The sequence below is a fragment of the Rattus norvegicus genome, chromosome 18 (assembly GCF_036323735.1).
Source record: "Rattus norvegicus strain BN/NHsdMcwi chromosome 18, GRCr8, whole genome shotgun sequence".
Classification (NCBI taxonomy): Eukaryota; Metazoa; Chordata; class Mammalia; order Rodentia; family Muridae; genus Rattus; species Rattus norvegicus.
The window spans coordinates 70,419,611-70,440,546 of NC_086036.1; the positions used below are offsets into that span (position 1 = coordinate 70,419,611).

The following is a 20,936-nucleotide window of genomic DNA, read 5'->3' on the forward strand; positions in this document are numbered from 1 at the left end:
CTTGTTGCCTCTGATATGGCATGTTCTAGAAGTTAGCTATTGGCTCTTCTCCTTTTAAAACACAGAAGCCCAAGACCTAGTGGCATGTCACTGGTCGGTCCTCACAGGCTGGTGCTAGGCACCCTGTTCTTGATTTTTCACTGAAAGGACTACCAAACATGCGTTCAGGTACAACAACATTGCATCACTCTTCTCGAGTCGTCAGTGCACAGTCTGTCGGCGCCAGAACGTCTCACAGATAAGATCCGGAAGGGCAGGATCCTCGGCTGTGCAGCTCTGCAGAGGGAAGTACACAGCTGACAGCCTCGTGGCGGAATCCGATGCCGAGGTGCCGTCCCTGTGCTGGCAGGTTATTTAGATGGAACCACACTTGGCATTTCCGGGGTGAAGAGGCTGCCGTTTCTTGCTGGGAGAAAACAAGAATCTACAGTGCCGGAGCGTGTTCGTGTTCAGCCATCCCGTCAGTATGCACGCGCCGAGCCCTGTGCAAAGACCGTTCCGTCTGCACACAACATCAAGATGGACGGTGTGTTACTCGTGTTCTGGAGAGCGGGGGGAAATGCACACAAGTCCAGAAAGGACACTTCAGGGATGTTGCATTCAAAGTAGGAGCAGAGCTGGGAGGGAATGAGGCATTTAATAGCTGACCCTGGAGTAGCGATAGTGGGGAAAGGGACTGGGAAGACACGTAGAGTACAGGGAAAGCACGCACAAGCCAAGAGGCACAGACGGGAGAGGCAGCAACAGTTGTTGAAATAGGTGGCTGGAGGTCCGAGACAGTGAGTCTAGCAGTGACAGAGGGGTATGGTCAGGAGGGTCATGATACCAGATCACTAAGTCTTTTCCTCTGAGTGAAAGGGTGTGTTTAAGCACTCTGACACTGCAGGATGAGCCGTTTCATGTTTTTGTCTTTCTATATTTTTTAGGCAATACTAGAGTCTTTTCTAGTAACACTTGAGCAGTATGTATATTTAGTTTATTGTTTGATTTGTCACGACTGGGAGACCACCCCTTGCCTTGGCATGGTGGTTGGCAGCCCCGACTGAGCCTTCTTTCTTTTCTGTTTCTGTGATGAACACTCTAACCAAGGCAACTTCTCCAGAAGGAGGAGTTTGTTTGAGCTCACAGCTCCAAAGGGATAAGAGTCACGGCAGCAAGTGGCATGGTGACCAAAGCAGGAAGTTGAGTGTCCACAGTCTCAACTGTGAGCGTGAAGCAGAAAGGGCAAACTTAAAAGTTAGGCTAAGCTTTTCTTCTCAAACCCCCTCCTCTGACCTGCTTTCTCCAGTGTCATCTAAACCAGTAGCTCTCAACCTTCCTAATGCTGTGACCCTTTAATACCTCATGTTGTGGTGACCCCCAGCCAGGAAAATTACTTCCTCGATACTTCATGTCAGTAATTTTGCTACCGTTATAAGTCATAGTGTGAATATCTGAAGTGCAGGTTATCTGATATGCGACCCCTCTGAAGAGGCCATGACTCACAGGTTGAGTACTGTTGATCTAACCGCCCCCCCCCCCCAACCGCTTTGCCACCATAGTGGGGACATTGCTCATTCAAATCACACTTGCCTCCCGGGTGCTCGGACCATCCTACCCACCAGGTGTTGAATGTGGACCTGGGTGGTTGGAGTGGGGAAGGAAACGGTTTGCTGGTGTTGGGGTCGTTGACGCTGCTGCTGTGAGCCGTGACTCTGGCACAACACGATGCTCTTCTCCAGCCCCGTATCTGCAGTGAGGAGAGGCTGAACAAGCATTACTCACAGATACAGTGGGAGAGTGGCCTTTGTGTTTTCCCAGGGAACACCAGAGCTAGAGGCTCAGGACACATCTCTATTTTAAAACTAACTGGTACTGGAGGAAACAGTGTAACTCGGGCTGTGGCCATAAGCTTGTGTATCTGTTTTAAGAGCTAGATTGGTTGTTAAACCAGGGTTGTGTTTCTGTTTTAACAACTATAGATAATGTATCATCATATTTGACACAAGCTTACTAGTTACTTGGAGCATAAGAGATCTAGGAAGATGTTGGAAAATGGGGTTTATCATGCTGCCCCAGGGTTTCTGATCTTACTGGCTTCAATGCACTTCCAGGTCAAAAGTGTTTTATTCTTGTAGTGTGTGAGGCTGTAGTGCCTCTTCCATCACAGGTCCCCAGGGTCACTGAGTTCTTCATACGGGAGTGTAGCTCAGACCCTAGCAAGCAGCACCCTCGGAGAAGCTGCTGTCAGCCTTACCGATGGCATTACTGCTCAGATGAGCTGCAGGAAGGCAGCTGGCAAAGACTTCTGCTTTGGAGAACACAGAGTCCGCCTATGACCTGTATTTGTACAGGGAAGGGAATCACGTTGGTTCCCTCGTTACTTTACAGTTTTGCCTACAGTGGTTTTTCATTCTGATACTTTTTTTTTTTTTGGCAAACTTTTACATTGAGACAAGTCACTCTTTAATTTGAGTTCTCATTGAGATGAACCCTCCATCCAAGTCCCCGATAGTGGGGTGGATGAGGGGTTCATGTCATGGTGGCTTCTGCTCTTCTTTCTTTTTCTAAGCTCTCCTTGGTCTCTTCTTCATAGACATAGAGAAGGCCGGGCAGAGGCAGCCATCTTTTAGCTACACACCTACTTCTCACCTGGGCACAAGAGAACATTTTAATTTTTTATGTTAGTAAAATAATTTATTTTTATTTTTATTGGTTATTTTATTTATTTACATTTCAAATGTTATCCCCCCATCCAGTTTCCCCTCCGCAAACCCCCTATCCCATTTCCCCTCCCTGCTACTTCTATGAGGGAGCTCCCCTACCCACCACCCATTCCCACCTCACTGCCCTAGCATTTCCCAATGCTGGGGCATCGAGCCTCCACAGAACCAATTGCCTCTTCTCCCATTGATGCAGGAAAAGGCAAGAGAACATTTTAGTATTGCTTCTGACTGAATTGCTATAGAGGAATGTGAGGTGGTCATGGTCATCCGGGAAAGTCCGTGTTCACAGTGGCTCCTTTCCTTGTGTGTGCACTAGATAGTCTCTATAGAGAATGGTTGGGTTTCAGATATGCAGACTTTCATTGGTAACACCCGTTCCATATTCCTTCCAGAACCACGATGGGAGTCAGGCATATTGTTAATGTCTTTGGGTCATACAACTATGAAGAGCAAATATTCTCGCTAGTTCCTGGCTTGCTAGTCATAACCAGTTTGGAGGCTGTGATTCATCGTCCTTGTGTATTGACTTTGGAACATCTTTCCCCCAAGGTCTGAGAATTCCGTGCTTTTACTGTGTCTGTTGCCAGGGCACCCAAATTGGAGGCTTCTTCTTCCTCCAAGTGTTAAAATTCTAAAATTCTGAATAAACTAGACATGACAGAATCCTGGGGAAAGCTCAGAGTTGAGGGACAGTGCTTAGGTGAAGAGGCTTCAAGAGCTGTGTGCGAATCTTGGGGTGCGTCGGTAAGAATGGCAGTTTGCAGTCTGGAGCAGTAACAAGGAGTAAAGTAACATGAACAGGGACACTCTCAGAAGCCAGCTTTTCCAGGCGCTTTGCAATCAGGGAGGGTGATTGATGTCCTTGGTACCTCTCACTCTCCCTGTTCATGGGAAGCAATGAGATCATGAAAGTTGAAAGACTGAAAACTGTTCTCACAGTGAGATTTTCCCATATGCATTAATCTCTAAGACCCGGTCTTCTAATTATACTGTTGCGCCTTTGTTCAGCACTCACTGTCAGGTTCCATTGGACGTAGACTAATTGTTAAAAGTCTGCAACATGACCTCTAACAACCCACTGGATTTGAATTCTACATCTCTTCCCTGTGTCATTTTGAGCCCCAATTCCTGATGTCCTGGGTTACCATGACTACCATCTCCATCCTTTTAGCCCGGAAACCACATTTCTTCTCTCTGCCTGTGCTTTTGACTCAGTTATCCTCTCAGCCTAGAGATTTCCCATCCCCCATTTTTCTGACTCAGTCCTTTTCCTATCCATAAATCAGTTTGAATCCTACATCTTCAATGTGGTCTTTGCCGACAAATAGAATCAGTTAGGTCCCTGTTGTGTGATGAGGGTACCGGTGCTGTTGAAGCATTTTTGACCACCACAGCAGAGGAGCCCCATAATGTGGTTGACACCACACTGAAGGCAGAGGTGTCTTCTATCACCATTCCCCATGCTGTACACTGTACTCATCACACAGAGGTGTTCACTAAGTCTTGTGGATGGATTGATGGGAGGACTAGAACCCACATTGTAGTCTGTAGGCCCCTGTCATTCACTCCCCAGGACTTGTAGAAGAGAAAGGATGTTGAACAGCCTCAAAGAAGGGATAGTCAAACAACTTGGGGTGGTGAATCTGGGTTCTAAGGGAGGAAGATGGAAAGCTGCCTAGAGTCCCAAATGCGAGTGTGTGAGGCGTTTAAGTTCTGAGACAGGTGACTGTGTCACTTGCAGAATATCAAGAACATACCTGTGTGCTCCCGTGTCCAGATCCAAAGTGCCATTTCCTCTAAGCAACCGCTCAGGGAGAGAATTGTTTCCTGCAGCCAGTCTCTCACTGGCTACTTTATTTTCATGTCAAGCGGAGTTTCTAGAAGAGAGACCTAACCTGAAGTAATCGTAGTCAGTGCTGTACTGACTTTGGCTTAGCAAGTCTGTATAATGGAACAGGCTTAAAACAAGAGGCGGCCAACAAATCCTCTCAGCACTGTGGCATTCCGATGAGTTTTGTGGTGATCTTAAGACTATTTTGTCTGAAAGGTCAGGTACTAGCCTTTTATTACAGGAAGGCTCTCACCAAATGAAGAAGAGGCTTACCTACTGATGACAATGTGTACTGTCATACCCTTGATAGAAGTGAAGATAGCCGCTCGGAATACTGTCCCAAGCAACTTAAATTTCTTTAACGTCACATCTTAAACACAACAACAGATTGATGGCTTTAGGTATTAAATTGCCCTGTACTGAGAACCTGCCCTCACATTTAAGAGTACAAATTGTTCTTGCACTCTTAAACCTGAATTTAGTTTCCATCCAGTCATGTGGGACAGGTCACAACAGCGGACAACTCCAGCTCCAGGCCACCTTTCCCTTCTGGCCTCCTCCACTACTCAGGTGCATAAACCCACATACAGGCACACTCAAAGATATATATATATATGTGTGTGTGTGTGTATATATATATATATATATGTGAATGTGAATATATATGTGAATGTGAATATATATGTGAATGTGAATATATATGTGAATGTGAATATATATGTGAATGTGAATATATATGTGAATGTGAATATATATATATATGAATGTGAATATATATATGAATGTGAATATATATATATGAATGTGAATATATATATATGAATGTGAATATATATATGAATGTGAATATATATATATATGAATGTGAATATATATATATGAATGTGAATATATATTCATTTTTAAAAGAAAATGACAAAATCATATAAAAATGAAAAGACGACCCCCTCTCCCAAGCTTCTGCCTTCTAACTGTTATTTCTCCCGCAGCCCTCAGGCTGCCTAGTATCTCAGTTCTCTCCTGCTGGCATTTGTGTTTTGATCAGACGCCAGGCTCTAACCCAGACTTGACCTAATTGGAAAAGTTTGGCTTTGCACTGAAGGGTGGAAGCTGCTTCTCTCAAACTTACCTTCCTCAGCGGGCTGGGGGTATGACTTCAGGTTATGCTTGGCCTGCAGATGCTTCACTAGCAGAGCTCTTTCTCCAGCCCAAACTGCTAATGATTTTATTACAACTTTAGAAATAAACTGTTTTCCATTGGTGGGATGTATGCATGTATATACCTGTATGATATATATCTACAAGTTTAGGAAGTTGCTATTCATTTGCTAGCTGTCTTAGTTACTGTTTTATTGCTGTAAAGTGACACCATGACCAAGGCAACTCTTATAAAAGAAATTCTTTAATTGGGGAGCTTGCTTACAGTTTCAGAGGCTTAGTCCATTATGGTGGGAAGCATGCCACTGCTTTGGAGCAGAAGCTAAGAGCTACCTACTGATCTGCAGACAGAGACAGACACTGAGCTCAATGTGGGTTGTTGAAACCTTAAGGCCCACTCCTAGCAACACACTTCTTCCAACAAGGCCACACCTACCCCAACAAGGCCACACCTCCTAATCCTTCTCAAATAGTGCCTCTCTCTATTGGCTAAGTATTGAAGCATATGGACCTATGAGGTCCAACCTCATTCAAACATTCACCATCACTTCTTACTATGATCAGGTGTGACAAACAGCCCTTTCAAATGGAGGGATTTCAGTGATATTTCCATTTAGGTCAGTCACACCAGTCTCTTTCTAAACAATGTCTCCAGTGCCCAATTCAGACTCAGATTTTTATCCAAGTTCACTGGGAATAGGCATACAGGAGAGACCTAACTAATACATCAGCTGAGCCAATATTGGAACATGGGAAGTCTTGGATGCGTCAACACCAACACATTTCTGCATAGTGATCTCTCTCACCCCAAGTATCCCTGCAATTCCCATGCTGACAGGTAGATCCTGGCACGAGCCAAGTCCATATGCTGACAGTCACTCTCTCTGTACACCAAGTACTTCCTTTCCTGCAAATTGTTACTTGAGGCTCATAATTGAGAATCATATGCATCTTTCAGGATGTTTGTGGAGTGGTGAGTTTTGTCATTGGCGACCATGGAGACTCGGTTCTTTATTAACTTCAGATAGAGATATAAAATATGAATTAGGGTTAGGGATTTAGCTCAGTGGTAGAGCGCTTGCCTAGCAAGCGCAAGGCCCTGGGTTCGGTCCCCAGCTCCGAAAAAAGAAAAAAAAAAAAAAGAAAGTAAAAATATGAATTAAGCTTTCTTTGGAGATAAACAGGGAAGCTAAGAGATTTGGCTTGCTGCGGGGCAGAGAGGAGTTAAGCAATGTGGAAATAAGTGGAAAACCAGGAGTTCGCATGTTCCCGCCATGACCTATGGAACCTGCTTCTGACAGGACTTGGGGTTGTGAGGCGTCTTCCTCAGGGGAGCATCCACGAGGTATCAGGTGCAGGGTTTGAGAGCTTGCATGGCAACCATCGCCACTCAGTAGTCCCTGTGTGCCAGACACAGTGCTAAACGTTTTATGTACGCGTTGAGTCCTAGCAACAGCACTGACAGAGCAGTTGTTTCCTGCTTCACAGACAAGGAAGTTGAGGTGCAGAAGCACTGAATTTCACCTGTTGATGGGAGCTGGGGCAAGCGCCTTACCATTCAGTTTTTTTGTTTATTTTTTAACTTCCTTATTAAAGGAAGGTTGCCAGCAAACGCCTGTGGGGAGTAGACTTCAGCCTTCAGAATGCAGTGGCGAGTCACTGGATGCAGCTGGTGTCTGGGCCCACAGACACTATCTTGAAAATCCAGTGAGCATGGGGATGAGTGGGTGAGTTTCCACTCAGCTGCTAATAGGGCCTAAGTTTTCTTACCTAAACTTTGGAGACAGTGGAATGTGTCTGGCTTTCCATTAAGCAAGGTGAGGCTAGATTTCTTCGTGTTTCCTGAAACACATACATGACTGCTACTGCCAGGTGCCAGGTCACTTGGGAGGGTGCCCATTCAGTGATTCTGAGATAGAATTCACTGACTGAATTTCTATGAATTTCTCCTCTTTATTCTCCTTCCATGCTGTATTAACCAGGAAATCATCACAGAAGATGCTTCGGCCACAGGTCCACAGTTAAGGGTGTTTGCCTGAGCTCCTAGAGGAGCTGGCCTTCAATATCTCCATTCTAAGGGACTCAGGTTCATTTACCCAGAGGATCGAGTGTCTCTCAGTCCTAGGTAGTCTGCTCTCCCTCCTCCTGGGATTGGGAGAGCCACCCCTGTGCTTTTGTGCCAGGTGTTTGAAATGGCGGATATAGAATGATTCTAGAGACAGCTCCTGGCTATGGTTGTGAGGGTGTTTCCAGAAAAGGTTGACTGAGGGAAAAAGACCCACCCTGAATGTGGGTGGTGCCATTCCGTGGCCTGGCATCCCAAACTAGCACCAGTATTCATCTGTCTGAGCTTCCTGACTCTGGATGTGATGAGGCGACCAGCTGCCTCATGCTTCTGTCGAATTTCCTTCCCCAGCATGATAGACTGTGCCTTTAAAACCAAAATAATCTTTAAGTTTCATCTGTCAAGTATTTTATCACAGCAATGAGAAAGAAAACTAAAGGGGCTGGAGAGATGGCTACGTGTTCAAAGAGTGCAGACCGCTCTGACAGAGGATCTGAGTTCACTTGGTAGTACCCATGTCAGGGCTTGGAACTGCCGGTGACTCCAGCTCCAGGGGATCTGAGGCGCTCTTCTGCCCTCCTCAGACACTGTACTCCTGTGCATTGAACTACACAGAGATACATACACACATAATTTTAAAAATTAAAATACTGTAAAAACTGAAAGGCAACTTATACAGATGCCACCCTTTAATGGTTATTTCCTCTGAAACTGAGAGTCCAGCTACCAGCTCATTTCTATGCCAGTGACTTAACATCTTTTGAGGAGGCCCTGCGTTCTGACTCAGACTTGATTAATTGGAGATGTTTGGCTTCTGTGCTCCTTGAGGGATGGAGGCTGATTCACCCAAATTTACCTTCCCTGATGGGGTCCAGATGGAACGTATGCCCAGTGCTGGCTGCTTTTATTTCAACACAAGCTTCAGTCATGTGGGAAGAGGACACGTCCATTGAGAAAGCGTCCCCACCAGAGTGACCTGTGGGCCAGCCCGTAGTACATTTTCTTGGCTGTTGATTGATGGGGGAGGGCATTAGAAGAAAAGCAGGCTTGGGCAAACTAATAAGCAGCCATCTTCCTTGACCTTGGGATCAGCTCCTGCCTCCAGGTTCCTGACCTGCCTGAGTCCATGTCCTGATTTCCCTCCATGATGGATTGCTACCTGGGAGTGTAAAATGAAACAAAACTTCACCTCTCCAAATCGCTTTTGATCACATCGTTTTATCATAGCCATAGAAATCTAAGACCTGCCCCAAGACTAACTGTTTGCTGGCAGTGTTTCCCACTCTGTTAGAAGCTCCCTGTCCCCAGCCTGGGTTAAGTGACTGGGTGATATTTAGTTACAGCACCTAACCCATCAAAATTAGGTGATCTTTCTGCATTTGGCCCCCAAACACAGATGAGGGTGGGCAGGCAGAGAATGCTCTCAGCCACCAAGTTAAGCCAAGTGGCTCTTGAGGAGCACAGTCCAGACCACTTTGCTTCAGACCAAAGCTTCATTGCACCTGAATTGTCAGTGTGCCTGATGTGTGAAACCCCCGCCCCTGGGGGGTTTAGGCTAATGCCCTCACGCCTCTCTTCATATATAATTACATGACACCTTATTTATATAAAATACCCTACCGAGTACGATTTAGACCCCCGCCCCAGGAAGATCAGGATTTCTTTCTCTAGGAGGTCAGAGAATGGAGGACTCTGAGGCACAGGCTGGAATCTTTGCCCCAGGTCTGCAACCGCCCCCCCTCCCCCCCCACACACACATTCCATGCTCAGCAGCCTGAGCAGATCGTCTCTTCGGTCTAACGATCTGGACTCCCCTGTTTAAAGTGGGAGCGATTCTCCTGCTCTCACTGACTTGGATCTGAGACTAAGTTGAAATGATTTAAAGGACCTGACATCAGTTACCCTGGCGTTATTGAGGTAGCATTGATGACGCCAGGAGGAGAATGTTTCAGATGCCCGTTCTCTGACTGCTCTGAGGCTCGCTCGCTCGCTCAATACCGATTGTAATTGTGTGTGTTCATTCATCATGCAGAAAGTTAGCTGGGCTTTTGTTGTTCTAACGTAATGCTGTGGATCCAACCCCCTAGAGATTCAATTATTCAAATGTGGGGCATGGCTGTTAGTGCCCTTGTGATTTAAAGATCTACGAATAGTTCTTATCCATCAGCCAGCACCAAGAACCACTTCTCTTAGTTTTTGGAACGAAAGGGGCCAGGTCCACTTACTGAACTTAAGACAGCGCATAGCTGCTTAAGAACAGAGACCCAGAGACACCCAAGTGATGGAAGGTACTGGACTTACCCTCCTGCTTCTCATGCAACATTCATCCTGTTGTTCATCCGAGGAGGCCAATGCTCGCCCTATGCAACAGCCTACTCGAGATAGTGAGCCACGATCACTGAACTGTCTTTTAGAGCCCAGACACCTGCGGCCGGGTTACACCACATGCAGGTGTGTATACATGGACAGACGGTGTGCTCCTGCAGACACGTGTTTGCATTTGCTTGTAACTTTTTTGGCGAGTGTGACGGAAGAAGTACACCTCCACACCCTTGGGGATGGCTGACGCCCCTCTCCGTGGTTTCTCAGACACAAGTCGCTCATGGCGTGCACTGGATTCAGCTGGGAAACTTCCACACCACTGCCTGAGTCCAACCCCAGAGGTTGATGTAGACAGTCCAGGGTGTTGCCTGGCTTGGGAATTAGCAAGCTCTCCACGTGACTGTACTGTGCAGCCTGTGCAGAGCGCTGTTGTCCTAGGTGGCCACACTCTACCTGCATGTGGGGCTGTCACTGGAGACAGAGGAAAGGAGGAGCAAAGGCCCAGAGAGCAGCTCGGCGCTGTTTAGCATTGGATGTGGGCATCCCTAGTTAACATGAGTGCTCTTCCCCAAATCATCATTTATTTGTTACTTGGGCCAGGCTTGCTCTTCTGTTTGCCTTTCATAAAGGGGCTGAGCATTGTTAAAATGCAACAGCGACAGGATCTCTAGGTCTGAGGTTAGCTCACACTAGTTGAGCTTACCTTTTGACAGTCTGCTGTCTTCCGTACAGTCAAGCTGGTAGAGGTTAGATTTGAGAGGAATTCTTTGGTGTGAAAACTAAGAGACAAGTCAGAGGCCACGGGTGACTGGGTGGTGAAGCATTTGTCTAGCATATATATGCCAGCCACTCAGTTCCACCCATAAGTCCCCTCACACCCGCACCCTCACACACAATTCAGAACTGTTCCTATCTACTCCTAAGGTGGGTCAGTAGTTAAGAAGACTTACTGCTTTTGTGCAGGGTGAAAGTTTGATTCCCAGAACCCACAGTGGCTGAGAATCACCTCCAGCTCCAGGGCCAGGGGGTCCGAGGCTCTCTTCTGACCTGTGCAAGCATTTGCACACATCAGGCACACGTAACTCAGGCAGCCATACACCCATACCCATAAAAAGCAGATAGGTTTTCTGAACACGTGTGTTATAGCTTCCCTATAGGTTAAGTAAAACGTCTGATGAGAGCGTTTGCATGCATGGTAGTGATCGTACCCCTGTAGTGCAGCAGTGGGGGCTGCTTTGGGAGAGGAGGATTGTCGTTTGTATTTTATATCATTTCCCCCTTCTCCCTCTTGGAGGTCGTACTGTCAGCTCACATGAGAAGATTGCATCTACACTGTATATGTGTGTGTATACGTGGACATGTATATTACATGATTTTAGGTAGGTAGATAATAGTATGCTTCCTTAGAACTTTTCCATACGTCCTTACTATATTGTATCTCTCCACTTAAACCTTCCCTTCAAATCACCTGTATCCTGCTTCTCCCCACCCCAAGGCTCTCCCCTCTCCGAGGCTCTCTCCTTCCCAGGGTTCTCCCCTCTGCAAGGCTCTCTCCCTCCCAACCGCATTTGTACTTTTCCTTGTTTCTGCACTTACTCCAGGTTTTATATTCATATTGTTTTAAATGGGAGGAAATGAGCAGAATGTAATTCTAAGTCACATCTAGGGCGCTCTCTCTGTCAGGCGTTTGCATCACTATGTAAGGTAATGTCACCTTCAAATCCCCCCTCCTCCCAAGGCTTCCCCACACCTGGCTGTCCCCCCTTCTTAGGTCTTTGCTAGTTACTGTGGCCCTTGTCTCTCCCTATTCTGCTGTGTGTCTCCTTTTCTTGCTGTCTATTTTGTGCTGATTTGAGACCATGTATCATCTTAAGTCATTCGGGAAAGTGGGGGGTTGTTTGCAAAGCTAGGCCTCGAAGTTGAATCATTAAAAGTTAAAACCCTTGAATATTCTGTAAATTGCCCATTGTGCGTGCTACACATGCTGTTGGGTTAATGACCCTGTTTGGTAATCTGTAGGAGCTTCGAGTGCAGAAGCCACAGAGGATGAGTGTAAGGGGCAGGGGGAGGGTGGCCTGCAGATGTATCCACCCCGTGTACAGAACAGAGGAGAAGTGTTATTCTGGGTTAGCTGTGAACTGCTGTAATGTCAGGGCTTCCACACAGGTTGTTACTGGAGGGAGACTGAGGAGATTTTGTGACAGCATGTGGCACAGAGCCACACAGGTTAGGTGCCAAGTGTTTACTGGATTTGAGTCTGACATTTGCTTGATAAGATCTGAATATGCAATGTCTTTCTAAAAGCCACCTTAGACTAGCTGTCCGCTTCCCCTCTCTCAGCTAGCATTGTCTTCCCTGTCCTTCCCGATCTCTTCTGCAACCACCGAGTAACTATTCCTCTCCTCAGGAGTTGTCACCTCACCGAATGGGCCCTACTAGAAAGGTTTCCAAAGCTCGAATAGATTTCCATGTCGGTCCTTGATTGCAGTGGTGCTCGGGGCAATGCGCTTTAAGTAAAACAAGGCTTTCCTGTAAGACACTCAGTTTCTTTTCTTTTCTTTTTTTTAAGATTTATTTATTGTATATGAGTACACTGTAGCTGTCTTCAGACACACCAGAAGAAGGCATCAGATCTCATTACAGATGGTTGTGAGCCACCATGTGGTTGCTGGGATTTGAACTCAGAACCTCAGGAAGAGCAGTCGGTGCTCTTAACCACTGAGCCATCTCTCCAGCCCGACACTCAGTTTCTTAATCACTGAGCATATCCACCAGATATGCAGGACCCTAAGGATGCATGGTAATGTACCTAGAACATCTTGGAATAAAGAGGTAAAACTCCCTTGAAAGACATGACTGTGAAACCAGAAACAAGCTAATTGGAGACATATTTACTGTGCGGCTCAAGGGCTGACTCTGTGATGACAGCAATGATGGCCTTCAATGCAAAGGTGTCAGAACCGGGACTCCATCCATCTACATATATGAGGGATGACTGGCTCAAGAAAGCAGCAAGTACAGAACAGAGTTGACGCTCCTTTCTGTCAAAGCCATAGATTCCTGTGGCCCAATGCCTAAAATATGTATTCCTGACAGCTCAGTCCCTGACGTGTGAAAACAGTGATATGTAAATGAGTAAGCTCGTCTGTGTTCCAAACAGCACTAGTTGTAGACACCAAAATCAACCTTTCATAAACCATTTCACGTTATTTGAATACCAGTCTTTTGACCCTCTGTCTGAGAGTAGTTAAAGGTAATTATTTCTTAACTCATGGGTTGTACACACACAGGCCGGGTGCCAGATGCAGCCCCATAGCTCTAGTTTGCTGATGTCTTTGCAGAAACAAGGCTGTGTGGGAACTTGCTGTCAGGACAGACGTTAGTGCTGGATATGCAGGTCTTGAGTGAACGAGTCTGAGTAGAGGCTGAGGTTCTGTGTTTCTAGAGTAGCCTCTGGCTGACAGTGATGCCACATCCCCTCATATGGAGGAGCCAAATAGGGAACCACAAGGGTCCCACAGTGCCCTGGCACTTAGGAAACAGAGAGGTGGTTTTTCTGCCCACTAGGTGGGCTCATCACCTCCACTCAGTCCCTCCTGAGCTGCCTCCACTCTTCTCAGTTACCTCTCGTTCTGTGCAGTCTTTGTAGGCCTTGTCCAAAATATAAGGTCGGTTCTGAGTAAAAGTTTCAGGTGTACAGTCAGAGGGAGAGCAGTGACCAGAGGTAACGAACGCGCTGTGACTGAGGAAAGGCCACCAACTGAACGCTCAGAAAGAGCACCTTATTGCTGGACTGGCTAGACTATGGGCTTCAAGGACAGTGGAGAAGCTAAGCAAAAACACTGGAGGAAGAATGGATGCTGGCAGCAGAGCAGGGAAAGGCTTCACTTCCTCCAGAGACTTGGTCCTGTGCACTGCACTGCACTGTTCTCTACTTTGCTACAAATACCCAGTAAGGTGGGGCTAGAGGCACAGAGAACAGGACTCCGTGAATCTAAGTTAAAAAGAAAGAAATGATGGTCAGCCCTAGGTTGGGATGTCAAAGATGTTCTGAGGTTGGTTTTCTTCTTGTTCATGTTCCGATCCCACGGCCACAGGACTTTGCTCAGTGGTGAATTAATGGAGCAGGAGTCGGGATATTGGTTTTATTAAAGGGGTAGGGTACACTTGGAGAAAAACATGGATTTAATTAAAAAAAGTCAGGACCCAAAGAGAGCCAGCTGGTTGTAGCACACAGCACCTGACCCAGGGACACGGTTCAGCCTCTGGTGAAAAGGGCCATTTAGGTGCGTTGAGAACGTCACGTGACAAAACCATGTCGTGTCTACACAGGGGCACACAGATGGCTTCTAAAACCAAGCGGACCCTGTAGAATCTCTTAACCCAAGTTCAGCAGTTTGTTTGACATCTACGTAAAGTATGAGATCGGAATGGATGGCAGGGGGTTGGGATGCCACCGTTCTGCATGCCAAGTGCTTGATTCCCCCCCCCCCAAAGTGTCATGTCAATGCAGGTCCTCCCTGACTTGTTTATGGTTAACCTAGACTTGTTGATTGCAGTGCTGTCTGTGTATCGTAACATAACCAGGGCCGAGAGCCCGGTGACTAATGCCCGAAGGCCTTGGTGTATAATAGGCGTGGTATATTCTTCCCTGCCCAGACTAGACCATATGGAATGACTTTATTTACAGGGCAGTACTGGAGACACCGAGAATCTTGTAATGTTTGTGGCTCAGAACGCACAAGTAACTGTTGGTGGCCGACGATCCAATATGCTTGCATTGGCTGCCCTTGTGTGCTGGGACTGGCCTGACAGAAGCTACTGAGAAAGGAGAGATATGTTTTAGAGAGCTCAGTCATCATGGCAGGGGAGGCATGGCAGAGCAGCTGAGATCACAGCAGCAGGAGTGTGTGGCTGGGCTCTTTACATCATGGAGGACCACTCAATAAGAGGACAGTAGCTGGCTGGGGAATGGGGCAGGTGTAGCCATCACAGACCCCCACCCCCACCTAGTCTGCTAGTGTCATACTTCCAGCTAGGCCCAACCTCCTAAAGGGGTCCATGGCCTCTGGGATTTAGCAGGATCCAAAGTATTTAGAACATGAACCTGTGGGAGACATTTTAGATTCATACCATTAACAGGGAGCCTCTGTTTGCTGCCATTTCTACTGAGTGTAGACTACCACAGCAGAGTAACCTGTATTCCAAAGCACTGCCGAGCTTCCTGTACTTGGCCAGTATTGTTCCACTGATTACAGCGTGCCCGTCCTTCTGACTGCTGTTTGGCGTCTTTAAAAGGACGGCGTAAAACCCTCATGGTCAGAGCTCTGCTCGTGCTCAGCTGCCTCCCCGGCAGAATTTTAATTTCACTGTCACATTCTCCGGAGATTGAGAGGGCGCTGTTTTAAATGAACCCCATGAGCTATTTATTATTTATAATACTGGATCATCTCGCATCTTTGAAAGGGAAGTGGGGTGCATGCACACTGCTGTAAAATAATTTTTCCAGCAAACCCTTCATAGATACTGACACATGCTTTAGGCGTTCGGATCCTTTGGTTTGTATCTAAGTCTCTTTCCTTCTTGTCTTTCAGTACACGAGGGTCTGGATCCCCGACCCAGATGAGGTGTGGCGCTCGGCTGAACTAACCAAGGACTACAAAGATGGGGATGAGAGCCTACAACTCAGACTGGAAGATGACACAGTAAGTGCTGGTCTTAGCCGGGGTTGGGGGGGGGGGCGAGATACGTTACGATTGAGTCTGATAGTAAATTGTGCCCTTCGTTTGTCTGCCCACTGGAGCTTCTGAGCTCCAAATGTCTTTGTCACTGTTGATGGCAGTATATGTGGAAGTGTGAAACCATGAGCCTGCTCCATGGATGTCACATAAGAAACAAGGGTCCGCTTAGGTTAGCAATTGGGACTCTGGTGGTCGAGGAGGCAGGAGTCTTTATGGAGGAGTGAAGAGGACGGGTATGCTGTACGACGAGGCATCAGCAGGAGGGAACAGTAGAGAAGGTGGTAGGAGCCTGGGCTCAGGGTACCTTGGGCTAAGAGTAGGGAATGTTCGTGCAGGTGCTCCTGTGCCCAATGCCCCAAACCCCAAACCCCAGTGGACCAGGGAAGGAAGGTTAACCATTGAACCTGGGACCCAGGTGGACCAAGGCGGGGGTGTCAGGCAGCCATTTCATATAAGATGTACACAGGGAGGCTGGTTGTAACCAAAGTAGAGGGACGACATGAAGAACTGACTTTGAGACTGACAGACAGGTGGGCCGCAGAGCAGGCACAGAGGGGATGGATGGTTTGTGTTGGGTGAGCTCCAGATCCTGGAATGCCTGTATTGTGCCCTTTAATTGTGAATTATTAACTGCCTTCTGTTGTTCATTCTTCAAACCGTTTTGTTCTGCTTCCCACTCCAGATGGTTGGTTGAACAACCTGTTGATTGGACGTTCTCCAACCACCAACTCTTTCTGTAGGAACTTCGAGCCGGCAGGGTGTCGCTTTGTAACATTTGGAGCAGAGTGTTGCTTTGAGTGTAACATTTGGAGCAGCTGAATTTGAGTTAATCGGTTGTGTCCTTCACCCTCTATCCAGCAGGCTTTGCTAGTCCAGTCCTCTCTCCTTTTTTAGGGGAGAAAAGAAACCGTCAGCAGATGGAGTCTTGTTTACCATGTTGAATAACTTCCCACCCCACACCCGAAACAATGAAATTAGTCCACCCACTCGAGTGGAGTGCCTTCTACTCCGGCATACTTCGTTTTAGTCGGCCTTTTCGAGTGGGTGGGTGTTTTTAAAAGCTGTACGGAGGCAGTGAGGAATGATCCATCATGTTGCTAAAACAGCAGATGCTTGTGTCCCTGGCTACACGCAGATCTGGTCCTGCACTATGAGTCCTGGCTGCTGCCCACAACCCATCTCTTCCTCTCTGGCTATAGGACTGGTCACTCTGGAACTGAAGAAAGCCTGGGACTGAAGATCAGCATGGGCTCTGGGCATCTGAGTCCCTGCCTGTTGCCCATGGGTTATGCTGGCTTGAAGCTGCCCTGGAGAGTGACTGTACACTTGAGGCAGGGACCCTGCATAGCTGGATGCTGACTGCTCGAAGAGCATTTCCCATGAGGCTGAAGCCATCCTGTGGTCACACACTGGTAGACCTCCCAGCCCAAGGAGTAAATTGCTGTTGATTTTAGGACAGAAGCAAAGGGAAAAGTAGGCAGGTCAGATTTTCTGCTAAAAGAACTCCATTCCAACCTTGGGCTTTGTAGCAGGACCGTGCACTTTGCTGCCAAAGGCGTCCTCTGGTAAGGTATTCAGAATTCTCCAGGTTCTAGTCTAAGTTGCCCCTCCCACAGACGCCCCTCCCACTTTTGCTCAGTTGTTTCTTCCAGTAAAACGTGGAATGCACCTGTAGCCATGTGACCCATCTTATTTTTTTATTAACTTGAGTATTTCTTATTTACATTTCGAATGTTATTCCCTTTCCTGGTTTCCGGGCAAACATCCCCCTAATCCCTCCCCCTCCCCTTCTCTATGGGTGTTCCCCTCCCCACCCTCCCCCCATTGCCGCCCTCCCCCCAACAATCACGTTCACTGGGGGTTCAGTCTTAGCAGGACCCAGGGCTTCCCCTTCCACTGGTGATCTTACTAGGCTATTCATTGCTACCTATGAGGTCAGAGTCAAATACAGAGGCGAATGCCAGCAGCAAACCACTGAACTGAGAATAGGACCCCCGTTGAAGGAATCAGAGAAAGAACTGGAAGAGCATGTGACCCATCTTAAGTGAACAGTTCAGTGGCGTTCATGCTGGTGCAGCTGTCACCGTGTTCCCTTTCCACAGGGCAAAACTGGAGATACCCCACCCCACCCCCTGTTCCCACCTCAACACCTTTCCAGTCTTTTACCACTTGCCACGGTGCCCGCTTCTGTCTTTGGCTTCACACGGTACTTCATACCAGTAGAATCATGCGGCATTAGTGCCTTTTCTGTTGGTTTAGGTCACCCAGCCTAACATTCTGTCTTGCAGCCAATGAGAAGATGGTGACTTCTCTGGAGAAAAGAATAGTGTCATCTGCCTTTTTCCTCCCTAGGGCCAAGATGAATGTAAGGTGCACGTGTGCTGATCCTTAGCTTGGTTCTCTGCCGTTAGACCATGCTGGGCATTTTGCCGATGCTAACCTTGGATGGATGAGTGTGGCCTCTCTCAGCTTTGACCAGAGTAGAGCTCAGTGCAGGTCAAGCGCTCTCTCTCTCCCCACCACCCTTGCAAACCGCTCCTGCCCTCTGCTGGCTGAAAACTCCCTGTTTGTGTCCTTTCCCTTTGTTGTGTTACAACACAGGGTAAAGTGCTGAGCAGCTCTAGTGAGTGCTTCTCCTGTGCACATTTGTGAGCAGGAGGCCTCGGCAGAGAGCGGCATGCTCTCCCCGCACTGTGACACACCTCTCAGCCTAGCCAAGTGTGTTCAGGGCTGGGGTGAAAGATTAGAACCCCTCATAGGTCCAGTTACTGAGAGTTCCTTAAATCCATCTAGAACGTTCATTATTTTGCCTATTTAAACTATACCAAGAATAAAGCTGTTTGAAGCCCTGTTGAGCCTGCACCCCACTGCCAGTGCAAGGAAGCAGCATCTTTATTAAGCGTGTGGTGGCCTCACCTCTGTAGGACTACATTGAAGAGCAATGGAGCTTGTAGGGTAGATCAGTCTCTGTACGCCATGTTGTACGGTTACAAATACTTGGTGAATCCCTTTGTGGCCAGGATTATCTGTGAACATTGGACTCTGATAGTGATGTTAAAATCAAGATCCTCTTGTCAGTAGCAGGAAAATAAAATCCCTACTCTTAGGGCCCCCACCCCCACCCCTGCTCTGTCCCCCTGGACACCGGCAAGCTGAAGAATCTGTGGCCCGGAACGCTGAGTTTGCAATTCTTACCTCTCTTCTGCTGTGCTTGGAATTTTACTCCTTATCAATTTTCTGTAACCAATACCACTAGCTTACTTGTGGAGTCCCTCCCCCCCCAAATTTTATATGTGATTGTCTCTTCCTGCCTGGTAAGGTCCTCTGAGAGAAGAACCATGTTGGAAATGAAGGGAAGCCTTGCGTCTGTCCTGGAACGCCAAGGTACTGGCCTGGGTTTAGAGCCTTCCGGGTTGAAAGTCGAAGGACGGGATAGGGTGAGCACTTTGGGAGGAAGGTCTGGTAGAGTCATATGCCACCCACTCAACAGATGACAAAGTTCAGAGGTGCCACAAAGGTGCCTGACCACCACTGCTAGGCACAGTGCAAACTTTAGGAAGGCCCAGTACAAGGGAAGTTAGTTTCCGGGGATGTGCCTTGAAGGATGCATTGAGATCCTGCCCCCTTCTCCTTTCTCTCTCTATCCTGGCATCAGCAGGCTAAGCAATTCTGCTCTACCAGTCTTTCTCCACCACAAGTTTCTGCATTGCTGTCGGCCATAAAGGAATGGAGCCAAGCGATCATGACTGAAACCTCCAAAGTCCCCAGCCCAAACCAGCCGCTCCTCTTCAGAAGCTGAGGGCCTTGGGTGTTTTGTTCAGAAAACTTAAAGTTACCAACTCCAGAGTTTCACGAGCTGCGGGTCAGCCTTTAGCATTCCCCAATTCCTTGTTCCGCCTTCTAGAATTTTTGTCTGTGTCCTCTCCACAATAATGGTTGAGTAACTTACTGTATGTGAACTGTATGGAGAAAATTGGCTACAGAGCTTTTTAAAGACAGAAAGTGGTATTGATAAATTTGGGGGGGAAAATTTAACAGGCCAGGTGTTGGTGCTCACGCCTTTAATTCAAGTACTGGGAGGCAGAGGCAGGTGGGTCTCTGTGAGTTTGAGGCCAGCCTAGTCTATATAGTGGATTCCAGGACAGCCAAGGCATGTAAAGACCCTGTCTCAAAAAAAAAAAAAAAAAAAAAAGAAAGAAAGAAAGAGAAAGACCCAGCAGAACATGCCACACTCACACAAAAATCACACGAACAGAGATAATGATATTTTGGAGACATCACTCTAGATAGGCAGACTTGTGTGTAGTATGAAATAATTCATTTTTTAACACGTTTTAAAAAAATGCCGAGCATGCTGTGACAGCTGGCTAGCTATCCATGCAGACCGATGTCACTTTTCCAAGTCTGTGTTGTGGCTAACTGGTGAGATGATCTTGTTAGGCCCCGGAGGGAGAACATATTAAGGAACGTGTCTCAACACACATTGCTGACACTCTACAGAAGCTGGCCGCAGCCTCACCGTGTGTGGTGCGCTGCCCTCTTCCATCCCGTGAGGGTCTTGATCGTGTCCGCAGGCCCTGGCTTATGTGATGGGGCTCTCCGTGCTGTGGCCTTGCTTTCTCTTAGACGGAGGCTTTGTGAAGCAAAGGCCATGTTTGAACTTGCAATCGTGTTCTCTCTGTCTTCTGAGGGTGCTGTTGAGCTCACAAGCACACACACACACACACACACACACACACACACACCCCACACACACCCCACACACCCCTACACTGCACGCAAAAGGCTGACTGTGAAGTCTTTGGTCCCAGTCAGCAGTTCTCATGTGTCCTCTATTGGTTGCTTGTCCATGTTTGTTTCCTGTACCCCCACCTTCTGTTGGGGTGGTCTCTTCTTGACTTTTGTCACGTGCTGTAGAAAGCTGTCCCCTACTCGGTTTGTCTTTGCAAATGGTGTGCTTTTTAAAGTTATTTACAGTGATACTTGGTGTTTTCCTACATGTTCCTGGCTTTTGTGTCCTTGACCCTAAAACTTAAAATGTTTGCTCATTTTCCCTTTTTTGGCTTGATTTTTCTCTTGGTTCTATTTAAAATTCGTGTTTCAGAGTAGAAACG

At 47.3% G+C, this 20,936-nt stretch overlaps 1 protein-coding gene across 15 annotated transcripts in view; it reads left to right on the forward strand.

Moving 5' to 3' along the window:
• Myo5b (myosin Vb) overlaps nucleotides 1–20,936 on the forward strand; it is a 300,202-nt gene that overhangs the window by 105,894 nt on the left and 173,372 nt on the right. For 14 of the 15 annotated variants that reach the window (XM_063277100.1, NM_017083.2, XM_063277099.1 and 11 more), the window contains exon 2: nucleotides 15,676–15,786. In XM_063277100.1, the coding sequence (XP_063133170.1) occupies nucleotides 15,676–15,786 (111 nt within the window). Of the gene's footprint in view, nucleotides 1–12,714; nucleotides 12,882–15,675; nucleotides 15,787–20,936 lie in introns of those variants that run through there. The other variant, XM_017600854.3, reaches the window with a different exon arrangement.